The 24,464-nt window shown below is 39.0% G+C and overlaps 1 protein-coding gene across 6 annotated transcripts in view; it reads right to left on the bottom strand.

Moving 5' to 3' along the window:
• eys (eyes shut homolog) overlaps positions 1-24,464 on the bottom strand; it is a 307,886-nt gene that overhangs the window by 29,322 nt on the left and 254,100 nt on the right. For all 6 annotated transcript variants that reach the window (XM_049472628.1, XM_049472623.1, XM_049472625.1 and 3 more), the window contains 2 exons: positions 17,952-18,060; positions 12,385-12,605 (listed from right to left, as the gene is read on the bottom strand). In XM_049472628.1, the coding sequence (XP_049328585.1) occupies positions 12,385-12,605; positions 17,952-18,060 (330 nt within the window). The remainder of the gene's footprint in view (positions 1-12,384; positions 12,606-17,951; positions 18,061-24,464) is intronic.

The raw sequence follows: 24,464 nt of genomic DNA, 5'->3' as shown, positions 1-24,464 counted from the left end.
CCGCAGCATGTCCCGCTGCCGCTCCATTGGCTGATTTGCGGTGATCCCGGCGCTGACGGCAGCCGAGGACGCTGGGTAATTTCCCCTCGCTGCCACTGCCAGTAAGTCACCGGGCGACCTGGTTTGTGGCAGCTCCTACACGAGCGCTCTTTAGGCTATTCCCAGGGAAGACGGCGCTCGGTTTGTCAGTGCCGGCCGGGGCGGCAGGGGGTAGCGCCGCGGCAGGCTGAGAGATTAGTGCCCTGCATTACGAGCAACATGCAAACACATCTGTTACTGAGACTGATCACCCGTCAACTCACCCCCGCCTCAAACCCACCCGCCACCCGGAGGACGAGGAGGAGGAGCAATCAGACAGCTGCTGGAAAAAAAAAAAAAAAACGCCTGTTATATACAGAGATATACAGCTCTGTAAATAAATAAATAAAATAAGAGCACTTCAAAATGATGAGTTTCTTTGATTTTAGCAAATTGAAAACCTCTGGAATATAATCAAGAGGAAGATGGATGATCACAAACCATCAAACCACCAAACTGAACTGCTTAAATTTTATCACCAGGAGTAAAGCAGCATAAAGTTATCCAAAAGCAGTGTGTAAGACTGGTGGAGGAGAACATGATGCTAAGATGCATAAAAAAAAAAAAAACAGGTATTCCACCAAATATTGATTTCTGAACTCTTAATATGAACTTTTCTTTGCATTATTTGGGGTCTAAAAGCTCTGAATCTTTTTTGTTATTTCTGCCATTTCAGCCATAAATGCTCTAAATGACATGGCTTATTATTATTTATTTTTTTATTCCTTTATGTTCTTACCACCTTCAGACAACCTGCCACCGTTATAGGTGATTTTATGCTTTTTATTAATTTATTTTTTAAGATTTGTTTTTGGTCTTATTTAATTATTGGTTAACTTTTAAAAGTGTTGGTTTGTTTTAGCTGTCTTTTAACTTTCCTTTAATAGTTTCTTTTATTTATTCATTTTTTGTTTTTAGTAATTGCTTATTATTTTTTTGTGTGTTTTATGTTCTTACCACCCTCAGACAGCCTGGGACTTCTATAGTTATTTATTTATTTATTTTTTTTGAGTATGTTTTTGAGTAGAGTTTTTGGTCTTATTTTTATTTTGGTTTGTTTTCGCTATCTTAACCTTCCTTTCATAGTTTCTTTTATTTTTGCCTCTTAATATATTCTGCTATCATTCTTTATTATAATGCTTAAGAAGCTATCTCTCCAGTTATTTTAATACTGTTCTAATATTACTAATCTTGGCAGGATGCAGGAGCCCAGGGATCTGAAAACCAATCAAGTGAGGTAAACATATGCGATGACTAAAAAAAGCCCTGGATGATTATCTTGTCTTTTTTCTGAATTTGGCTGCTATAGAGATTTCAGCGAGATGCTAAATCCTGTGAAGACACCCTGCTGTCCAGAACTTTCTGTTTTTAGACAGTATTGACACTGACTGCAGTCCGGTAGAGCCTCCAGGCTTCTGAAAAGACTCTGTGACCCTTTCCAGACAGATAAGCATCAGTGTGCTATCTTTTATTCCCTCTCACACTCGCTTTTCACCACCAGCCACGGAAAAAGAACAGCCACCATACACGCCAAACACCAAACACACACACAAATCACTGACAGTCCTGAATACATACTATTCTGTAGAGGACAAGACGAAATGAGAGATATTTTTTATTTAGAAAACGGACAAAAATGCATAAGGATAACATTTTAATAAGGAATTATAAATATTCATAATTCTCACTCTCCCGTTTTCCCAGGAAGACGACCTTGTCCTACAACGCGACCGGCTTCGTCCCAAATTACTCTTGGCCTCATCCCACATTTTCTATTGGCTGTATCCTTAGTCATTCTGGCACTTCTATTGGTCCATTCATCTTTACCCATCTACATTTACATTAACAGATTTTATCCAGAGGGATTTACAGCATTATTCCTATTACACAGGTGGGCCAATGTAGTGTTAGGAGTCTTGCCCAAGGCCAGGAATTGAACCCCAGTCTTCCACATGGCGTGGTAGCTCACTGGCATGCAGTGGTGTTATCCACTGCACCACACAAACCACTGTAGCAAGGCAGGTAACAATACTACCGGCCTCGTCCAGCATTACTACTAGCATCGCCCCACATTATTCCAGGCTTGGTCATACAATACTACAGGCCTTGGCCTACATAACAACCAGCCCTGTTCTTCAGTACTACCTGCCTTGTCCATCATCGCTAAAAGCTGGCCTAGTCCTACATTACTACTGGCCTTATCATACAATCCTACATGACTCATCCTACAATACTACCAGTACTACCACATTACTACTAGCATCATCCCACATTATTCCAGGCTTGGTCCTATATTACTAATGGCCTTATCCAAAAGTACTATCCGCCATGTCCTACAAAACATTACCAGCCTTATCTCACATTACTTACTAGCATTTTCCTACAATACTACTAGACTCTTCCTGCAATACTACCAGCCTCGTCCAACATTACTACTAGCATCGTCCCACGTTATTCTGGGCTTGTTCCTATAATACTTCAGGCCTTGTCCCATATTATTTCCAGCCTTGTCCTACATTACTACTGGCCTTATCCAACAATAATACCTGACTCATCCTACAATACTACCAGCATTATCCCACATTACTTACTGGCCTCGTCCTGCGTTACTACTGGCCTTATCCAACAACACTACCGGCATCGTCCTACAATACTACTGGCCTTGTCCTACGTTACTACTGCTTCGCCCAGCACTACTAGCCTCTTCCTGCAATACTTCTAGCATTTTCCTACATTACTACAGCCTTGTCCTTCAATACTACCTGACCCGTCCAACAATACTACTGGACGTATCTTACAATACTACCAGCCTCGTTCAACATTACTACAGCCTTGTACTACAGTACTACCTGACTCGTTCTACAATACTACTGGACTTATCATACAATACTAAAGCCTCGTCCAACAATACTACTGCCTCGCCCAACAACACTACTAGCCTCTTCCTGCATTACTACTAGCCTTATCCTACAATACTATTAGCCTCTTCCTACAATATTACTAGAATTTTCCTACAATATTACCAGCCTCATCCCACATTGCTACCAACATTATCCTACATTACTACCAGCTTCAACCTACCATTATCCCACACTACTACCGGCCTTGTCCAACAATACTACCTGACTCATCCTATAATACCACCAGCATCCAACATTACTTACCAGCCTTATCCAACATAACTACTAGCATCATCCCACATTATTCCGGGCCTTGTCCTATAATACTACAGACCTTGTCCCACATATTACTACCAGCATTATCCAAAATTACTACCAGCCTCACCCTACATTACTACCAGCATTATCCTACATCACTATCAACCTCTTCCATCATTGATACTGCGACATTAGGGCACCTGTTTTTGGGTTATCACTGGCTACAGACCTCATCTAACCTTTTTCTGACTGTAGCTAAGTTTATAAGGGGAAAAAACTTGAACAAATATTGAATATTTGAATATTAATAAATAATAAGTGGCCAAATGTGACGCGACTGACAGAACTGGAGAGTCCGTCTCAGTCCGGCTCTAAACACCCTGAACTGTTTAATCTGTTTACGTGATAATAACAGCACTTCTTAAGGCTGGCTGTCCTCAGGCCATGTGCGATTATTCTGGTTTAAAGCCGGTGACTGAACCAGGCACTCACAACTCCAGCCTCCACTGCCATATCCGTCTATCAGGGGTTCACATCTCCTGGGTCACATCCAGCCCAAGCCTCAGACGGAGATGACCTTGATGACTGGGAAGGGTTCCCTGCGGCGGTTGAGCGAGACGGAGATTAAAATCACATTAAAACACGGCGAGTGTCTCACTTTAACATTCAAGTCCTGCTCTCAGACCTTTCCCACTAATCTGCGCGAGGATCGGAAAACACAGCGCCGGGAGTCGCCGCTTAATTGGGTCAAACGCTTTCCCAACGTATACCTTTCCAAGGTGAAATAATGAGCTGCCATAACTAATGGCTATTTCTCCTATAGAGGGTGAAGAAGAAAAAAAAAAGAGAGAGAACAGAACTGGAGATTATTCGCATGAATAATTCAGCGAGGCGAGTGTTTGACAGGTCTATTCACGGGACTGGAGATCAACTCAAAGAAAAAAAAAAGAAAATCCTGAGAAGAAGAAGAAAAAAAAAAGAAGAGAGAAGCTACGTCTCCGAATGCAATCCTTCCATCTGTGCCAAGTTCCATCGGCAAAACAATCATCGGCTTGTTCTCGCCAGTATTCACATATCAGCCCCCCGCCAGCTCCCAATATCACCCCAGGCTTATCTCAGGCCCGGGGTTGTATACACAGCTCTGCTATCTAGCTAAAATAGACTTTATGATGAAACCCTGGCCTTGCAATTTTGTAGTCATCAATTTAACATGATTTTTAACAGCTAATATTTAACCCCAAAAGTTTCTGCAAAGCTTCTGCAGTAAAAGTGTTAAATACTAATGTTTTTCCTACATAGTTAATGAATAGAGAAGTGTTAAAAGTGTTAAAAAAAATAAATAAATTCTTGCAGTTTCTGAGGCTGGTAACTCTGAGGAAACTCTCTCTTTTTGCTCTTCATTGCTTTTTTTTCAGAAAATGAGAAATGGCTGAAATAAAAAAAAAGATGCAGAGCTTTCAGACCTCAAATAATGGGAAGAAAACAAGTTCATATTCATAAAGTTTTAATGTATCAATAAAGTTTTAAATAATCAATATTTGGTGGAATTACCCTGGTTTTTAATCACAGTTTTTTTCATGCATCTTGGCATCATGTTCTCCTCCACCAGTCTTACACACTGCTTTTGGATAACTTTATGCTGCTTTACTCCTGGTGTAAAAATTCAAGCAGTTCAGTTTGGTGGTTTGATGGTTTGTGATCATCCATCTTCCTCTTGATTATATTCCAGAGGTTTTCAGTGTGTAAGACTGGTGGAGGAGAACATGATGCCAAGATGCATAAAAACTGATTGAACTTTATGAATATGAACTTGTTTTCTTTGCATTATTTAGGGTCTTAAAGCTCTGCATCTTTTTTATTATTTCTACAAATAAATGCTCTGTAGTTTATAGAATAAAACAACAATGGTCATTTTACTCAAACATAAACCTATAAATAGCAAAATCAGAGAAACTGAATCAGAAACAGAAGTGCTCTCTTTATTTTTTCATTAGCTGTATATTCTTGCACTTTCCTTTATCAGTAAAAATAATTGGACTCAATTTATTTTCACTTCTTTTCTCATTCTTCTTAGGGGGAAATAAGATCGTGAGTGCACTCAACAAAATCAGCTTGTAGTCTGTTTGTTCTCCACTGATCAATCAACCCGATCCAGATACCGTGAGTTTACATGAAACACCAGCAGGCCTCGTAGCTCAGAGTTCAGTCCCATTTCTGCTGCCGTTTCCATGAAACACATTTCACGCCGCGGGGACCGCCTCTGAAGATCACAGCGCTAAAAGGTTACCGCTTGAGGTAAAGCAGAACAAACACAGATGAAAACAGCATTTGCTTATCTTTTGTCTCTTTTCTTGGCGAAAGTGAGGGAAGGGAACGCTTCACGCAGAGTTTGAAAGAAGTTCAATAGAGGAAAAGCAGCTCAGACCCGTTTAATAAGCCTGGAGAATACAAATGTGCTGAGCCAATTAGGCCTCAGCAAATCAACAGAGGCCCACATCATAGGCCTCAAATTGAGAGGCGGAGCCTGCGCCGCGCGGCGTCCAAATGTCTCCGGCTCAGGGCTCAGGTCTGAGACTCTCTGGATTGGCGATGAAGAGGCGAATGATGGCGTACAGTAGAAGCATTAAACATTTACATCAGCGTAACATCGCCACTCAGGAGTAAAAGTGGACACCAAGCACCAAATTGACCAGACTAGAGATGCTAAATGGATGCCGTTGTATTGAAAAAGCCACTGTGCTACATGCTAACTCAGAAGAGCGGCTAACAGTAGGGGTGGGAACCACTAAAAGCCTAAAAACTTCATCAGAGCACTTCATCAATAAACTTCAACAGTTTATTACATATAATTTAAGGATTAATGTTGTCTCTACAGATTTAAAAGTTAAACATTAACTCTGGAAAACACAAGGTAGAATGACATTTAAAAAGGAGAAGAACTGACTGAATGGACTATTAAAATAATAAAGGTAAAGCATGGGATTTTAGTTTTTACAATTTTAGAAATTAAGTATATTTTGCAAGAAATTTTTTTTTTTATGTAATAATGATTGTGGTTTGTGTAAAATGTTTATTATGTCATGATGTATTAAAGTGTATTATTTTCTCATATAATTATTAATAAAGTTTCTTTATAAAAATAAAAAAGTAAGGGTGGGAAGCACTAGTAAATTTGTAACACTCTAAAAATTGCAGTACAGTATATAAAAACATATTTGTGTACCCATCAAATGAAGTATACTAGAAGTGGGCTACTTACAAAAGACAGGAACAAAAAGCATGTATATTTGTACTCTCCATTTGTAAATAGATCACATATATTTAACATCTTTAAAATCTTAGTACATTTCTAATCTAATATACCTGGTGTATAATAGTGATAGTAATACAGTCGTAATACTCATTATTAAATGTATTATAATTGGACTGCAAGCATATTTACTTAAAATATTGGGTTACATACATGAAGTAGTTTAAATGTTTAAGTGTTACTTAAATATTTTAGTACAGTTAAGTACACTTAGCACAATTTAAGTAAGACTTTTTATACAATTAAAGTAAAATAAGTACAAAAAAGCTGTTCCGTTTTAGCACTCTTTAAATATACTGATTAATAGGGGTGTGCCATATCGTATCGTACACGATAATATCTTCAACATTTTTGAATATGGTGAACAATATTATACCCTGAAAAATAGTTTATTTTTTTATTTTTATTTTTTTTACTGTTTTTATCAAAAGAAAAATTCACACTGTTCTCATTTCCCGTTATATATCTACTAGATACAGATTATATCTGTCCAGTATCATTTATTTTACTTTAATCCTGGATATTTGGAGTGTACTATTATTAGTATTATGACATCCTGGATCATTGACTTCTGTTACAAATCTGATAAGTGTTGTATTTTTTTAATATTTTAATTAGGGGTGTGCCATGTCATGCCTTATCGTATGCAATAATAGAATTTTAAAATTGTTATTTTGTTGCAGTAGTGTATTCTTGATATATATATATATATATATATATATTTTTTTTTTTAATACAGTGTTTTTACGTATTGCCAAGAGTATCGTTACCAAGAAAATACCATGAAATATCGTGATACTATTTTAAGGCCATATCGCCCACCCCTACTGATTAATAATGTAGCTATATAGCATAGCATATAATATACTTTAATCTACCTTTTTTCCACTAGGGATTGCAATACTACACAATACTACAGTTTATTATATAGAGTTTTTGTAGCCGACAGGGAGGTCTGAAGCATGAAGCTAACCGTGTAGAAGCTAGCCGTGTGATTGGGCCGTGGTTGAAGTCTGCGCCGGATTGGCTGTTCTGTGTAGTGGGCCAAACACTCAATTATACACCCGGACGGCCGTGACAGTGGCGGTAACGGGAGTTTAGGGCGGCAGGGCTGACAGTGAGGATGAGCGATGTGTGGGCGCTGGAGGAAGAGTCGAGCAGATAACGTACAGCTGTTCACATCTGGCCTCTTCTTCCTCTCGCTCTTACAGCCAGTCAGCCGCGGTTCTGGAGGATCCGTCTTACTGTCGTCAGACAAAGCAGCTGCCGCCATGAATCAATGCCAGAGATTCTGCTTTGGTGGGAGGACTGAAAAAGGAGGCAGCTCGGCTGCGGCGGTATAAATGTCATGATTCACCAGAGCCAGGGAGCGCGGTCGACTGCGGCAGGGCTTAATACCTGCGCCGGGGAGTGAGGGATGAGGGGGGGGGAGGCAATAATACAGACAATACAGACAATACAGAGTTCAGGAGAAAACAAGAAATGAAAAAGAAGGCAGTCTGGGAGGAGGAGGGGCTCGATACGAGTCAGAAAACGAGGCGAAACAGAGGTGAAAGCAAAAGGGGAGGGAGGAGATGTTTGAGAACCATCTGTTGAAAAATGCCAGGCCTGCTAGCATCAGCTGTGAGCTCGGAGTGGAGGATATATTGGAGGATCTATTAGAGATTACAGTCAGAATAACAGCATTTTCTGCCGTCACAACGCTAGTTTAACGCTTTCAGAGCCAACGAGAGGAGGGTCATCTTAACGGAGATATTTAATTGAAGGCACATCACTCATTCATTCCTTCATTCCATTGGGACACTCGTCTTGTCTTGTCACCTTTCTACAAAGTAGCGCAAAGTAGTTCATTAGAATTACAGTTTTAATCTAAAATATCTGAAAGCGCTCCTCATTTCTGAAGTGTTTATCCGTCTTACCTTGGTTTCCGGCGCCTCACACAGACTAACCCGCGCACATTTGCTAAACATTCCTCTCAGTCCGAGGACTGAACTCGTACAGAAAAAAAGTTCCAGCACTTTCCACACAAACACCCGGGTGGGTGATACAATACAATAAGCTTATATATACAGTCCAGTTTGCATATTTTAGTGCAGTTAGCAGCAGCGCTAGCCTCAGTTAGTAGTGATTAGCACCAGCTGTGGTTAGCGCTAGGAAGTGATTACACTAGGAAGCCCTGCCTGACAGTGATATATGTATTTTGCGTTACACCCAAAACACACCCAAGACTAATTAAGAGAATTAGTACATACCTTTTGCATGTTTTTTTTAGCCGAGCAAGGTGTACTTTTCCCGTTGTTATGATAGCAAAGACTCACCGACACACCCTTAATCAAGATGCACAATGCACGTTCGACAACTCGTCTTTCGATCGCTAAAATAGGGGGCTCTTAGTCTGTCTTCCTTTACTGGGTCAGCCCTGATGAGTGCCAATTTCATCATTTTAATGTTTTTGATGGTCTTTGCAGATTGACTTAAGAAGTTAAGAAGTTCTTGTCATAATCTGGATTAGAACATTACTTAAATAGAGCTATTATTCACTGTATACCTGTAACTCTACCTCTTCACTACTTTACTTTAACTGATGCTCTCAAACACTTTATTAAGAGACACGAAATTCAAGTAATTGACTCTTGAGGAGTTTAGCACAGCTGTTAACTGAAACAAGATTTGCCAATATATGCAAAGCTGTCTTATCTAAGCGTTTTTATCATTCAATCTTTTGACTAGATCTGTGCATTAATAAATATACTGATTGCGATTTTTATGCAAGTTCAAGGCAAACAAATCTGCCAATCAAATGAACGACCCATTTAATAGCCTCTGATTGGCCCATAATTCTCCAATAAATACATCAATAAAATGCATGTTGTGCTCCAAGAACCAAAACAGCGCCAGCTTTTACAAAAGGGAAATGACATCGTAAGCGCTCGGCGTTGAGAGGATTCCACAATCAAATGATTGCTGGAGGTTGACGGCGTAACGCAGCCGCACCTTTGTTAGCATACATCAGTAATGCAATCAGGCCTGTGATTACAGCTATTTAAACCTCGAGAGTGCGTCTTCCTGCGAACATCTGCATAACATTTCACAATATTTACACACTCCGTCCCTCAGCAGCAACAATACACAGCTAAAAATCCACACACACTCCCTCACTCACACACTCACACACACGGCCAAAATACCACCAACACATGACGTGATTAATGGAATTAAGCTGCATTCATATCAAACACAACAAGCACCTCGCCAGCGCTAGATTACATTAAACGAAAAGGATATGAAATGACCTTAATTTCAGTCTGATAACCTCGTGCAGCTTCACACTTAAAAACGCTTCTCGAAGCTTTATTTAGAGACGTCGGTGGTGAATGGTTAATTAACTCAGAGGAGATCAGTGAAGACGCAGCAGTGAAGTGCCTGAATACACTTCACCACGAGTAAATATCTTAAAGAGATCTCCCATTTATATTTAATTATATTACTGCATTAAGTGGACGTGTTGCAGATTTATGTTAAATAATGCAGACTATAAAAGTTTGGGCTCTATCTTATACACTGTGCAAGGTTTGTCTTGATGCTCATTGCTATCTTATGATCAGTTTCTTTGATTTTACCAAATAAACAAATCAAGAGGATGATCACAAGCCATCAAACCACCATAGTGGCATAAAGTTACTCAAAAGCAGTGTGTAAGACTGGTGGAGGAGAACATGATGCCAAGATGCATGAAAACAACTGTGATTGAAAACCAGGGTTATTCCACCAAATATTGATTTCTTAGATATTGATGAACTTGTTTTCTTCGAATTTTTTGAGGTCTGAAAGCTCTGCATCTTTTTTTTTTTTTTTGTTATTTCTGACATTTCTCATTTTCTGCAAATAAATGCTCTAAATGAGAATATTTTTATTTGGAATTTGGGAGAAATGTTGTCTGTAGTTTATAGAATAAAACAACAATGTTCATTTTACTCAAACATAAACCTATAAATAGCAAAATCAGAGAAACTGACTCAGAATTCATTAAATAATGCAGACTATAATACTGTATTTTGGGCTCTCTTACACTCTGAGCAAGGTTTGTCTCGACCCTCATTGCTATCTTACACCCTACCAACAGTCTATTTTCACACCTTTCATCTGCCTCGTTTATATGGCATAGTGCTTCTGAATATATCTACACTGATAATCTTCTTGTAACCACTTGTTTGTTACTGTATATTCTTTTGTTTTATATGAGAAACACTGAATTTCATGTTGTTTAGCCACATTTTGCATGTTTCTACTGCTATCAGAGCTCAGCCCAATCAGCTCTTCCTCATGCTCCACCCCTAAACCCATACACCACCCAGTGCCCTTAATTTGAGCAGAGGAGGTTTAGTTACGCTTTAATCGCTGCCCAAGAAAACCATTCTTCAGTGTGTTCAGCGATGTTGAGGAGAAGTGTAGTAAGTAAAGAACATCCTGAGCCAAGGACAGTTAATCCTGTAAAAGAATCTCTTTTCTGGAGAAGTTCATCCGAGCAGCGGCGAGACCGGAGCCACCACTGAGATTTAGATTTAAACCCAGCTGGCCGTACGCCGCCCGGTACCGGCGGTGCTGGGACTGCAGGGGGACTGGCAGCGGGTCCTTCTGTCCCTCACGCCTAATCCCTACTCCCATCCACTGATCATCTGTGCAGCTGAACGGTGAAACCGAGCGCCGGCGGTGCACCGCGACGGGAGCGACGCCGGATCCGTACCTGACGGAGGGAGGCGTGCAGAGTCTCGCTCTTCAGGGACTGCAGGTGGTGCAATACAGAGCAATCCCCGGCGCTACACCCGCCAATCCGCCACCGCTGTACCGTTCACTAATACTCTACCCAAACACTGTCGATTATAATCACCCTGCACAGCTTTCTGTAGCAGAACCACGACGACATACAGTACCGTGTAGCATTCAGCCCTTACACTTTTCTTTTGTTTCTTACTTACATTTTACAGGTTTTTCAGAAAAAGTGTTTTTTAAATGATTATTTTATCTATTAAGGGAAAAACATCTTTCCAAACCAATCTAGCCCTATGTAAAAAAAAGTAATCGCTGTAATCAACCACATTATAACTCATGTCCTAATCCTACTCTTAACCCAAAGCCAATCCTAATCCTAACTCTGGTCCTAATTTTAACATTAACTGAACTCAATAACTCATCTCCAGTCCTTAATGCAATACAAACCTTAATGCAAAACCTAATCCCAATCCTTACTACTTTAATCCTAATTCTAACCTTAACTGCAATTTAAAACCTAATTCTAACTCTAGTCCTAATACTAACCTTAACCCAAAACTTATTCCTAATCTTTACTCTGGTCTTAATCCGAACCTTAACCTAAATCCTAAATCCTACTACGTACTAATTTGGTCCTAATTCTAACATTAACTGCGACTCAAAACCAAATTCTAACTCTACTCCTAATCCTAACCTTGACCCAAAACTTAATCCCAATCCTTACTACTTTAATCCTAATTCTAACCTTAACTGCAACTTAAAACCAAATTCTAAATCTAGTCCTAATTCTAACCTTAACCCAAAATCAATCCTAATCTTTGTCTGATATTAAAAACGTGTTTGTTATTGTGAAAAATGTAAATATGAAAAAAAAGCAAAAAATAGAAGAAATCTGTAAGGAGGTGCTCACTGATGAAAGGCTATAGGATGAGCAATGTTGTAAACTGGAGTATCTACTGGAGTATTTTTTTACTTCACTACTGTACTTAAGTATTAAAATACTGAATCTGCTGTATCTGTGCTCTGTATTGTTACTTCACTACTGTATTTAAGTACAGGTGTTCCTACCTGATGCAGGTTCCTCCGTTCCTGCACGGCTGGAGCTGGCAGACCGGCTGATCACAGTTGTGGATGTTTCTGCCTCGAACCGCTTTTCCTACGATATAAAACTCTCTAGAGTTGATCTGCAGCTCTCGGATACAGCCCACCAATCCAGAACCATTCCCCGCACTGTCGTGGAACTCAGAGTGGGACGGAACTCCACCAAGAAACATCGGCCCAAACGCAACCTAACGGAGAAAAGAGTTCCTGATTACTGCCAGACCTGTAGAATCAAGAAATCACTAAAATAGAACCTGTCTGACAACAGGAAGCAGATAAAAGATCTCAAAAAGCAGCACATTATTATTAAACCCCCATCTGAAGAAATTCAACAACAGATGAGAACAAAACAAAGTCACTGATCATCTATCAGTCTGGAAAAGGGTATAATCTCATTTCTAAAGATTTGTGACTCCAGAGAACCACAGTGATTCACTATTATTCACTAATGGAGAAAAAACATGGAACACTGGTGAACCTTCCCAGGAGTGACCGGCCGACCGAACTAAATTACTCCAAAAGGGCATGAAGAACTCATCCAGGAGATCCCAATCCTGAAGGAGAATATTCGGCTATCTGTTCCTTAGTGACCTCAAGCTCAGGAGTATTTGGGTTCTGCGGCAGGACAATGACCCAAAACACACAAACATGTCAAGTTCACCTCTGAATGGATTAATAAAACTAAATGAAGGTTTTGGAGGAGTGGTCTAGTTAAAGTCTGATGAAGTTTGAGATGCTGTGGATGATCTTAAACAGGAAGTTTATGCTCTTATCCTCTAATATATCTGAATTAAAACAATTCTGTAAAGAAGAGTGGAACTAAATTCCTCTACAGAGGAGGAAACACTTTTTCACACAGGGCTAGATTGGTTTGGATAGTTTTTTTCCCTTTAATAAATAAAATTATAATTTAAAAATGTTTTTTTTTCCTCAGGTTATATTTGTCTGATATTAAAGTCCAGAGGGGAAAAATAACTGTTGTTGGGAGATGTTGGGAGTTGTTGGGATACCGCAACCAGCCAGCAGAGGCGCTAGACCTTCTGTTGGCTTCACTTTTCATAAAGCTTGAGCTGATCTTCATGTTTTATAGTTACTGATGGAAACAGTTACTCTGCTCAATCTGACAAAAGGCAAACAAGACCCTCACCAAAACGGAAATGATTAGCAATTTATTCTTTTACAAGAACGAAATATGAAATAACACTAATTACTAATTGCTTTACTCGCTTTAGACCTTTGTGTCAAGAGGCAAAACTACAGGGGGTGGACAAAATAATGGAAAATGCTGCATGAAAGAGCATTTTAATTGGGGAAATAACTCAATTACAAAGCCAGTTACGCACACAAGCCACATGGTGTATGAACGGCAATTATAGCGACCTGCTTCAGCTATGAAAAAAAGATCTGTCAATCAATATATTCTTGAGTTTAAAGGGCTTACAAAGTTTCAGAATAGCAAAAAAGGTCTGCGCTCAGTTTGCCAGGATATGATTCATTAAAAAGTGCGCAATTATTGAATGTAACCAGAGAAACAGTCTCAAAAATCATGTTAGCACTGGCTAATTGGCTAACAGTAGAGTGAAAAAGTATTTGCCACCCTGTAGATTTCGTTTGTTTTTGCATTTTTGTCATACTGATATTTATCAGATTATTAAGCAAACTTTAATATCAGACAAATATATCCTAAATAAATATAAAAAACACTTTTTAAATGATGGATTTTCCAGCATAAACTTCCTGTTTAAGATCATCCACAACATCTCAATCAGACTTTAACTAGACCACTCCTCCAAAACCTTCATTTAGTTTGAGTTTTTAATCCATTCAGAGGTGAACTTTGTGTTTGTGAGCTTTGGGTCATTGTCCTGCTGCAGAACCCAAGTACACCTGAGCATGAGGTCACTAAGGAACTGATGTCCGGATCCTGATTCTCCTTCAGGATTTTCTGGTAAACAGCAGAATTCCTGCTTCCATCTATTACAACAAGTTCTCCAGATCCTGAAGCAGCAAAGCAGCTCCAAACAACAAATGAGTCAACAGGGTATTTACAGTTTGTTTGCTGTATTTCCTAAAATTGCTAATGTTTGGGAAATTCACCTCAACTAAGCTCATTTTACAAAGTTTTTGGGAAAACTCTCTCAAAACCAATTTGTTGATTTGATACATAATTCGTTTGTTTATTATCTGCTAAGAAGTTATTTGAGAAACTAAAACAGGTTCATTATTCGATAAAATTGAGCTCAGTTAACAATTTTTTTGGGAAAACTATGGTAAAACTAATTTATTATTTTGTTATGTTTGGTTTGTTATTTGCTAAAATGATCACGTTGAGAATTTCACCCCAACCAAGCTCAGTTTACAACGTTTTTAAGGAAACTATTGCAAAACCAATTAACTTATTTGTTACGTAATTATTTTGTTATTTGCTAAAATTGATCTTGTTTGGGAAAATCACAAAACTGGTTGGTTTTCTCGCATAAGTGGTATGTTTCTTATTTGCCAAAGCGTTTTTTGGAAAACTCACAGAACTGGTTTTCTTGTTTTCTTGCGTAATTTGGTTGTTTAATATTTGCTAAGAAGTTTTTTTGGGAAACTCCAACAAAACTGGTATGTTTGTTTTTTAACATAATTAGTGTGTTTGTTATTTGCTGTAATTCACTAATACAGATTAAATCGCCATTTAGTTTGAAGTTTTTTGGAAAACTCAGAACTGGTTTGTTTTTTCCTCATGTAATTATTTAGTTTGTTAATTGATAATGTTTGGGAAATTCACCCCAACTAATACTAAAACTCTACTAATACATGGTAATTACAGTGTGTCTGACTGGTGAAAACTACCAGTATTCTGGTGATCTCTCTCAGAGTTTAGTCATGAGATTGGGTGAACTCGTGTTTGGTGCATTAAAGTCCAGCAGATAAAGCAGATAAAAATACACTATTTCATCCAATAGCCAAGGTCGAGCACCTTTAAAAAACATTCTGAGAGAAACTAAAAAATCTGAAGGCACTTAGCAAGGGTACGCCTACTGACAGTAAATATCATAAAATAGTAAATATGAGGATATTTGATGTTTCATCTTCATTTCATTTATTAATATACATCCATTCCTGCATTATAGCTCTGCTACACATTTAAAACAGAGTACTGACAAGGCTAATTTTGGGCTAATAATGAAATAAAAATAAATAAATAAATAGATGAGCAGAGAGACGTCCAGGATTGTCAATGTAGACTATAAGGTGCACTAAAAATCCTTTAATTTTCCCCAAAAATCATCACCTTATGTATGAATTCTATCAGTCAGGTATTAAAGAGCAGTAAAGTCACTCTGCTGAAGTACAGAGTTATACAGGAGATTCAGTTTAGTTCTCCAGCTCCGAGACTGGAGCAGTATTAGCATTAGATGCTAACCGTGCTAATTCAGATGCGAGTATTTTCTGCCTGTTGCCTGCTGTTAACCCCAGCTAGATTTGCTGGAGCAGCATTAGCATTAGCCGCTAAACATGCTAAGCGCTAGCTCTTTCACCGTTTAGAGATGAGTATTATCGGCCTGTAGCCTGCTGCTAACCCTGGCTAGCACTGCTGGAGCTGTTTTAGCATTAGCCACTAAGTGCGCTAAGTGCTAGCTCTTTCGGATTTCAGAGGTGAGTATTATTGGCCTGTAGTCTGCTGCTAACCCCGGCTAGCACTGCTGGAGGAGCATTAGCCGCTAACCATGCTAACCGCTAGCTCTTTCTTTCTGCGCTTTTACCATGTTAAAACTAAGACCCCCATTCGGTGGAATGGCCCACAAATTTCTGCCTTTTTCATTCTTAGTTTATTATGTTATTTTAATAAACAAAAGGGAAATAAACATGTGTATAACAAAACATGTAATTTCAATAATTTTCTGGAAGAAATATTTTATTTTTTTGAAAAATGTCAGGGGATATATTGGGTCAATTTTTATTTGGGGTGGTATAGAAGAGTTGAATCGTTTTCTGGCTGAAAGTATTCCTGACTGGTCATGTTGGAGGAAATATCCATATCTAAAGAGATCAATAAGCAGCTGAGCACAGAGTCAGCAGGAAGCTGCTCACAGTGCTGAACTGAGAATATAGAATCTAATCAGAGAGCTGCTGATATCTGCTGATTTCTACACTAATCAACACACTGAAACCGGAAAACTGCTGCTGGTTTTACACACTTAACAATGAGCTAGAACTGAAAACTGTGTTTCTGTTGGAAAAGCTGAATAATGAGAGTTCAGCACATGGACGTGAAAAACTACCAGCACCAAATACTAAAAATAATCAAATATCAAAATACTCAAATACTCAAACCGTCAAATACTAACATACTCAAATACTAAAATACTCAAATACTAAAATACCAAATACAAAATACTAAATTATTCTAACAGTCAAATACTAAAATATTCAAACAAATACTAAAATACTCAAATACTAAAATTCAAATATTAAAATACTCAAATACTAAAATACTAAAACAAAGTTGCTTTGTAGCTAAAAGTGCAATAAAATCATCCCAAAATTTAGAAAATCAGTCCCCTCAAAAACAAAGTGCTTTTATTGCCAGTTTTATTGCATAATTTCACTTATAAATATTACAAATATTCGTTGAATTCCTTGCAAAAACTAAGTCGCAACAAAGTAAAAGAGAAATTCTTCCCAATTACGCTTAAATTACAACGTTTTGTAATTAATTTTGTTATTTGCTATTTGTTTTTGGGGAAAATCTCTCAAAACCAATTATGTTTTTACACAATTAGTCTGTTTTTGCTAAAATTGGTAATTTTTTGGGAAATGCTCCCCAAAATCTTGCAAAATCAATGAGTTATTTTGTTACGTAATTAGTTTGTTATTTGCTTTTCGTGTTTTGGGAAACTTTCGCAAACCAATTTGTTATTTCTCACGTAATTTGTTTGTTAGTTTTTGGGGTAATTCACCACAACCTAACTCAGTTTATGAAGCTTTTTGGGAAACTTTCACAAAACTGGTTGTTATTTACGGGAGTGTTTGGCTCAGCTAAGTTGGGGTTAAAACTGTAAAAAATTCTGTACAGAAATTTAACATGTAAAAAATGGGTATAAACAGGGTATACGGTGTGTATTTTCTAATACCGATAAATTCCAGAGTTCTGGTTGTGAAGTGTTTTTATGCAACACAAAGACAGATGAGCTGCAGAGCTGCTCTCTATTCGATAACTCAATTCTGCTCTCAGAGAAACAAATAAACCAGTTTATTACTTTATTTATGTTGTTTTTTTTCTATGTTTTTTTCTGTCCACCAGTTTCCTGCGCACCGCACCCATCAGCCGTCGCTAACCGGCGCCGGCCGTCACTCTAAACGCGGCAGGCAGTAATTTGTTTCTGCAATCTGCTGAAGGTGTGATTGCATTACTTGAGCTCGACACAACAGATGCCCTCGCCTCGCAACACATGCTGGAAATGCAGCGTTCTGCAGCGGCACCACGGTGCCACGGTGCCACGGCAAACGCAGTTCACCAGGTACCACAAACAGAGCGGCTTTACCTCAGACACGGCCTCCGCCACGTACTCCTGCCGCCGATTACCGGCTCCATTAGCGGCAGCTATTTCAATCATACACAACCCTCCATCCTCACCGACCGGCAGCTGATATCTGAGAAAAAGAGAGAGAGAGAGAGAGAGAGAGAGAGAGAGAGAGAGGGTATAAAAGGGAGGGAAATCTCATTAGAACATGCCGCATTCACAATAAATCCATTTAAGCATGAAAATTATGCAGACTTGTCCGGCTGAGCGCCGGTGTGGTAATGGAGCCGGCATCAATACCGACTCTCTTGCCACTTCAAAAACTCACCACGCCGGACACAGTCAAATTACTCACTGCAACGTACCGTATCAACCCTATGCCGGACAGAGTCAAAAACTCACCGCGACATACAGTATCAACCCCCGTGCCGGACAGAGTTAAAAAAAATAAATAACCCTCACCATAACGTACCGTATCAACCCTGCGCCAGACCGCACCATAAACTCACTGCAACATACCGTATCAACCCTGCGCCGGACAGAGTCAAAAACTCACCGCGACATACTGTATCAACCCCGCACCAGACAGAGTCAAAAACTCACCGCGGCATACCGTATCAACCCCGCACCAGACAGAGTCAAAAACTCACCGCGATGTACCGTATCAACCCCGCACCAGACAGAGTCAAAAACTCACCGCGGCATACCGTATCAACCCTGCACCAGACAGAGTCAAAAACTCACCGCGACACACCGTATCAACCCTGAGCCGGACAGAGTAAAAAAATAAATAATAATAATAATTCACCATAACATTCCCTATTAACCCTGCGCCAGACCGCACCAAAAAACTCACCACAACATACTGTATCAACCTCGCGCCGGACACAGTCAAAAACTCACCACGACATACTGTATCAACCCCGCGCCGGACACAGTCAAAAACTCACCGCGACATACTGTATCAACCCCGCGCCGGACACAGTCAAAAACTCACCACAACATACTGTATCAACCTCGCGCCAGACACAGTCAAAAACTCACCACGACATACTGTATCAACCCCGCGCCGGACACAGTCAAAAACTCACCGCGACATACTGTATCAACCCCGCGCCGGACAGAGTAAAAATATACATACCCTATCAACCCCGCGCCAGACCACACCAAAAACTCACTGCAACGTAGCGTCAGGGTAGATGAATCAATCTAAAAGAGTCAGGGTGGTTGAGTTAATCTAAACGAGTCAGGGTGGATAAGTCAAGTTAGATGAGTCAATCTAAAGGAGTCAGAGTAGATGAGTCAGTAAAGACGAGTCAGTTATATTACAGTATACAGAGAAACAACTGATAAAATAATTAATAATAGGCATATAATAATAATTAATTCCTGAATGAATCTGGTTTATTTAAAATCGGTTCTTCCTCAGTAAAGAACAGTCGGTTTTGACTGTTCTTACGAGGTTGTAGATTACACTGGAGAGGAGCGCGCTGAATGAATGATGTAAGTAGGCCAATTCAGAAGAACATAATGTCCTCCAGTGATCTTTAACCCCCTCCGAATAAAAGACTCTCCATTCTAAAGAGATAATCATACGAGCGCTCTGCACCTGTAACACAGTGCTGCTACTGAATGTTTATATTCTGCTGTCGTCTTCCTCTGTTTTCACTGAGTCTGCTCTGGCTGCCGGTTCTGTTCCGGATTCTTCTCTGTGGGGGCGGCTACCTCCAGGCTACCTTCACTCCTCTGAAACGTCAAAGCATGACTCCTTCAAATTCACCGCACAAAAAAACAAGGCCTCAGCCTCAACCCAACACAATGAAAGGGCTCCCAACACCAGTCCACAGCACAAGAGCTCGGGCATGCAATGTGTCTATCTGAAAATATAATATTAAATATATATGTATTGTTCATTTTTCAGCTTTTAAAAGAGGGATATATACATGTACAAAGGGATACTGTAGTAAAGACGATTATATGGTTATTTACCAAACCATTCTAATAAAACCGAAAAAAAAATCAATATATACAGAGCTAAACAATCCAACCAGCAACCCATCAATTCAGACCAAACTAACAAATTCAACAAATCAACATTCCTCAAACCAATTAGTCAAACCAACCCAATCACTTAAACCAATAAAAAACCAACTGATCAAAACAACCTAACCATATAAACCAACCAATCAAAGCAACTGATCAAACCAGCCCAACCCAACCATATAAACCAACAAATCAAACCAACCCAACAATATAAACTAACCAACCAAACAAATTAATCAAACCAACCCAACCATATAAACCAACCAATCAAACCAACCAAACCATACCAAATGATCAAACCAACCAAACTAATGAATCAAACCAACCCAATCTTAGCAACTGATCAAATCAACCAATCAAACTATCCAAACCAGTCATTAAAGAATCAAACCAACCAAACCAACTAAACCAACTAATCCAACCAAACCAACCATACAAACCAACACAACCATACCAACTGATCAAACCAACTGATCAAACCAACCAATAAAACCAACCAAACTAACGAACCAAACCAACCAAACCATACCAACTGATCAAATCAACCATACAAACCAACACAACCAAACCAACAAATCAAACCAACCAAACCAGTCAATATTGGTTTAGTTGGGCTGGGTCAACTTTTAAGGCCATTGTTTGAATCTCTCTGCCCCATAAGGGTCTCTTGTTTTAGTGTTTTATTAATACACTGTGTTTTATAATTCATTGTGCATATTATTTGGTCTATGTGGGCTACTTCACATAGCTTCATTCATTCTGACAGCTGTAGAGAAGGGCAGAATATTTCTGTGAAAGTCTGAAAGTTATAATACCGCATTTCAGATGCTGAATGTTGGCGAATGCAGTTTGTTTATGTAGCAAAAAAAAGAAAAGAGGCAGAACAAGACCGCAAGAGCCCTTTTTCTTTTTTCAGCCAGAAGAAAATGCATTTCCTAAAAGTTTTCAGTAGAATGCTCCACTAGAGCAAGCCAAACACATCTTGATTTAGCATTCACCAAAATACTCTGTCGTCGTTTCAATCTTTTGCCTTGTCAGCATACTCAGAAAGCAGTTTTCTTCTGGTGTTTGAGTGTATGAGTGCACAGTACGCACTTTTATGTGTTTTCCTGTTTTTTTTGGGGGAAAGAAACGCTCTTTGTTTCAGCAGGCGTTTCTGATAGTGGCTCATGTTGTTACTGGAGAGCAGGGAAAAGAGTAAAATTAAAAATCGCCTCTTTTAAAGACCAGATGCAAGCAATCAGACCGATTGCCCTCGTGCTAATTCTGAGCAGCCGTCCAGGACACCACCCTGAAGGCAATCAAAGCCCTACAAACTTCAGGTAGCAGCTAATTACAGCGCTGGGGGAAGTTACGAGGCTCGTTCTGCATACAGATTGATAAATTAACGCCGGTGAGGACGGTGAGCAGGAAATGCGAGCTGACGGGCCAAAGCGCCGCCGCCACGTTCCCGCTTATGAGACTCGACCGCGGCCGCTCAGGCTGAAGCGATTGTTTATGAAAACTCTAATAAAGACTGTGACGCACTAATATTAGAGCAGCGGTGATCTATAATGAAGTGATAATTATCCTAATTGCGGAGTGTTAATCACTTTATGGATATTGTACAGCTGTTTATATCTAAGAAGCCTGGCACAGGACCAGATCTAAACAAGCAAAGTCTATCTGGAGGAAAGAGCATTCTGCCAAAATCAGCATCCGAACATTGAGTATTCTCCTTATGACAGGTTTTGTGAAGAGCACAATGAGCAGGACAGAGCATTAATGGAGATTTAATGGAGGTGGTATGGGTAGTAAGGCTGCCACCGAAGATTACAGTAAATAAATAGAGGAAAGAGTTATTTTCAAACAATCAAACGAACCAACCAACTAATCCAAACCAAGCAATCAAACCCACCGACCAAGCCAATCAATTGAGCAACTTATAAAATCAACCAAAAAGATACAACCATCCAAACCAAACAACAACCCAATCCAAATCAAGAAATCAAATCAACTGACCAACCAATAAAACAACCAACTAAACCAAGCAATCTATCAAACTCATTAAATCAACTAAAACAAAACATTCAACCAAATTTACCGTACAAACCAAACCAACCAACCAATCAACCAACTCCTTAAATCAACCAAAACAAAATTTATGAACCAAAGCAACCAAACAACCAGACGAATCATATAGAACCACCCAAGCACCCAACAACCCAATACAAATCAACCAAATCAAGAAATCAGCTGACCAAACAATTAAGCAACCAACTAAACCAACCAATCTATCAAACTCATTAATTAAACTAAAACAATACAACCATCCAAACCATACCTACAACTTAACCAAACCAATCAAACCAGACCAACTTAACCATTAAACTTATTAAATCATCCAAAACAATACAACCATCCAACCATATTAACAATACAACCCAATCCAACCAATTCCTTAAATCAACCAAAACTATACAACCATCCAGATAAACAAAACAACCAAACCAGACCAAATCAACCAACCCTACCATCCAACTCATTACATTAACCAAAAGAATACAGCCATTCAACCAAATTAACCGTACAAACCAAACCAAACCAACCAACCATCTCATTACATCTCATTAAACAATACAGCCATCAAAACCAAACCAACAAAACAACCAAACCTATCAAACCAGACCAAACCAACCCAACCAACCAACAAAAAATCCAGTCCAAATCAACCAAATCCAGAAATCAAATCAACTGACCAATCAATTAAATTAACTAACCCTACCAACCAACTCATTAAAACAACCAAAACAATACAGCTACCCAAACCAAACACATAACCAGACCAAACCAACCCAACCAAATAAAGAAACTCAGTCCGAATCAAACAAATCAATAAACTATATTAACTGATCAACCAATTAAACCAATGAACTAAACCAACCAATCTAAGAAACTCATTACAAATTAAAAACAACAAACAGCAACCTATAGTATAGTATCATGATGGATGTAAAACAGTTTTAACTGTAAATCTGTGTTTGATAACTGTACTCACAATTTTCCCCAGTGGTTCATTATTTGACTCACTTCTAAAAAAAGTCTCTAATTCATGTAAACAATTTGTATTATTGTTTCTTGCAAAGTAATACATTAAAAGTTTCTCATCCAATCATCACTCCATTTCTATATTTCAAAATTCCCACTTTATATACAGCATAGGTCATTATTTTACAGAGCTAATTTCACCAGTAGGGAAGGTTATGCTCCATTTATCCCAATATTTTGTAAAATGATCCGTTCTTAATTGCAACATAAACGTAAGTCTTTCTATTGCGTAAATTCCGTATATTAAATCCGTTCCTGGCCCATTTTCTCTCTCTTTGTGAGTGAAGTGAATGTGGGTGAAAGAGTGTAAAGGCTTCTGTCGAACCTCCGATTCTTCCTGACACGATACGCAGCACCAAATCCAGAGCAGCCGGCTCCATATGGGCTGCGCCGCGTCAGGAGCGTACACAAACACCTATTCAATATTTCATCCAGCGAAAATAAACAAGCGTTTCTTCTTGCTCTTCTCAATTGTAACTTATTCATCGCTTCATCCCAAATCAAAAGCGACTTTTTGAGCTTGGTAGGATGAGCCGGGCGGTGTAAATTATTCAGCTTAGGGTGCAGAGCGTCGTCTTCCTCCCCCGGCGTGGCCTCACTTCTGATCTATTACTGTAATAAGAGCTGAGTGCCTCACCTATTCCTTCTAAAGCTTCGTATCCGAGACTCCCTCATCCTCAAAACCTCGCCAACACGAGTCTAACCAGCAGAGCAGTGATGCCTGACATGTTACAACCTTATATTACCAAACAGCTTCCGTCCGATACAACTAACCACACCAATCAAACAAAACCAACCAACCAAACAAGAAAACAAACAATCTAACCGTTTAATCAAACAAATCAAACCAACCAGCTAACGACTGTCCAAGGCAATCAGCCAAAACAATCAAACTAACAAACCAAAAACCAAATAAACTAACTACACCAATCAAACAAAATCAACCAACAAATCCCAAAAAAACAAACAAATTAACCAACCAAAAAAATCAAATCAACCAAATCAAACCAACCAGCTAACGACTGTCCAAGACAATCAGCCAAAAACAATCAAACTAACAAAGCAAAAAACAACCACAATCAACTAACCACAACAATCAAACAAAACAAACCAACCAAACTAAAAACATAACCAACAAATCAATCAACCAAATCAAACCAACCAACCAACTGGTTACTGTCCAAGGCAATCAGCCAAAACAATCATACTAACAAACCAACTAAACACCAATCAAACCTAAAAAAACCTACTGAAACAAACAAAAAAAAAAAAACAACCAACTAACCAAAAAACTAACCAACAAATCAATCAAACAACATCAACCACATTAAATAAAAAAACAAACCAGTCAAATCAAACCATTCAACCAACCAATGACTGTCCAAAGCAATCAGCCAAAACAAT

Source organism: Astyanax mexicanus, chromosome 25 (assembly GCF_023375975.1).
Source record: "Astyanax mexicanus isolate ESR-SI-001 chromosome 25, AstMex3_surface, whole genome shotgun sequence".
Lineage (NCBI taxonomy): Eukaryota > Metazoa > Chordata > Actinopteri > Characiformes > Acestrorhamphidae > Astyanax > Astyanax mexicanus.
Note: the sequence above shows the minus strand (reverse complement) of the source record. Positions and strands in the feature narration are given on the sequence as shown.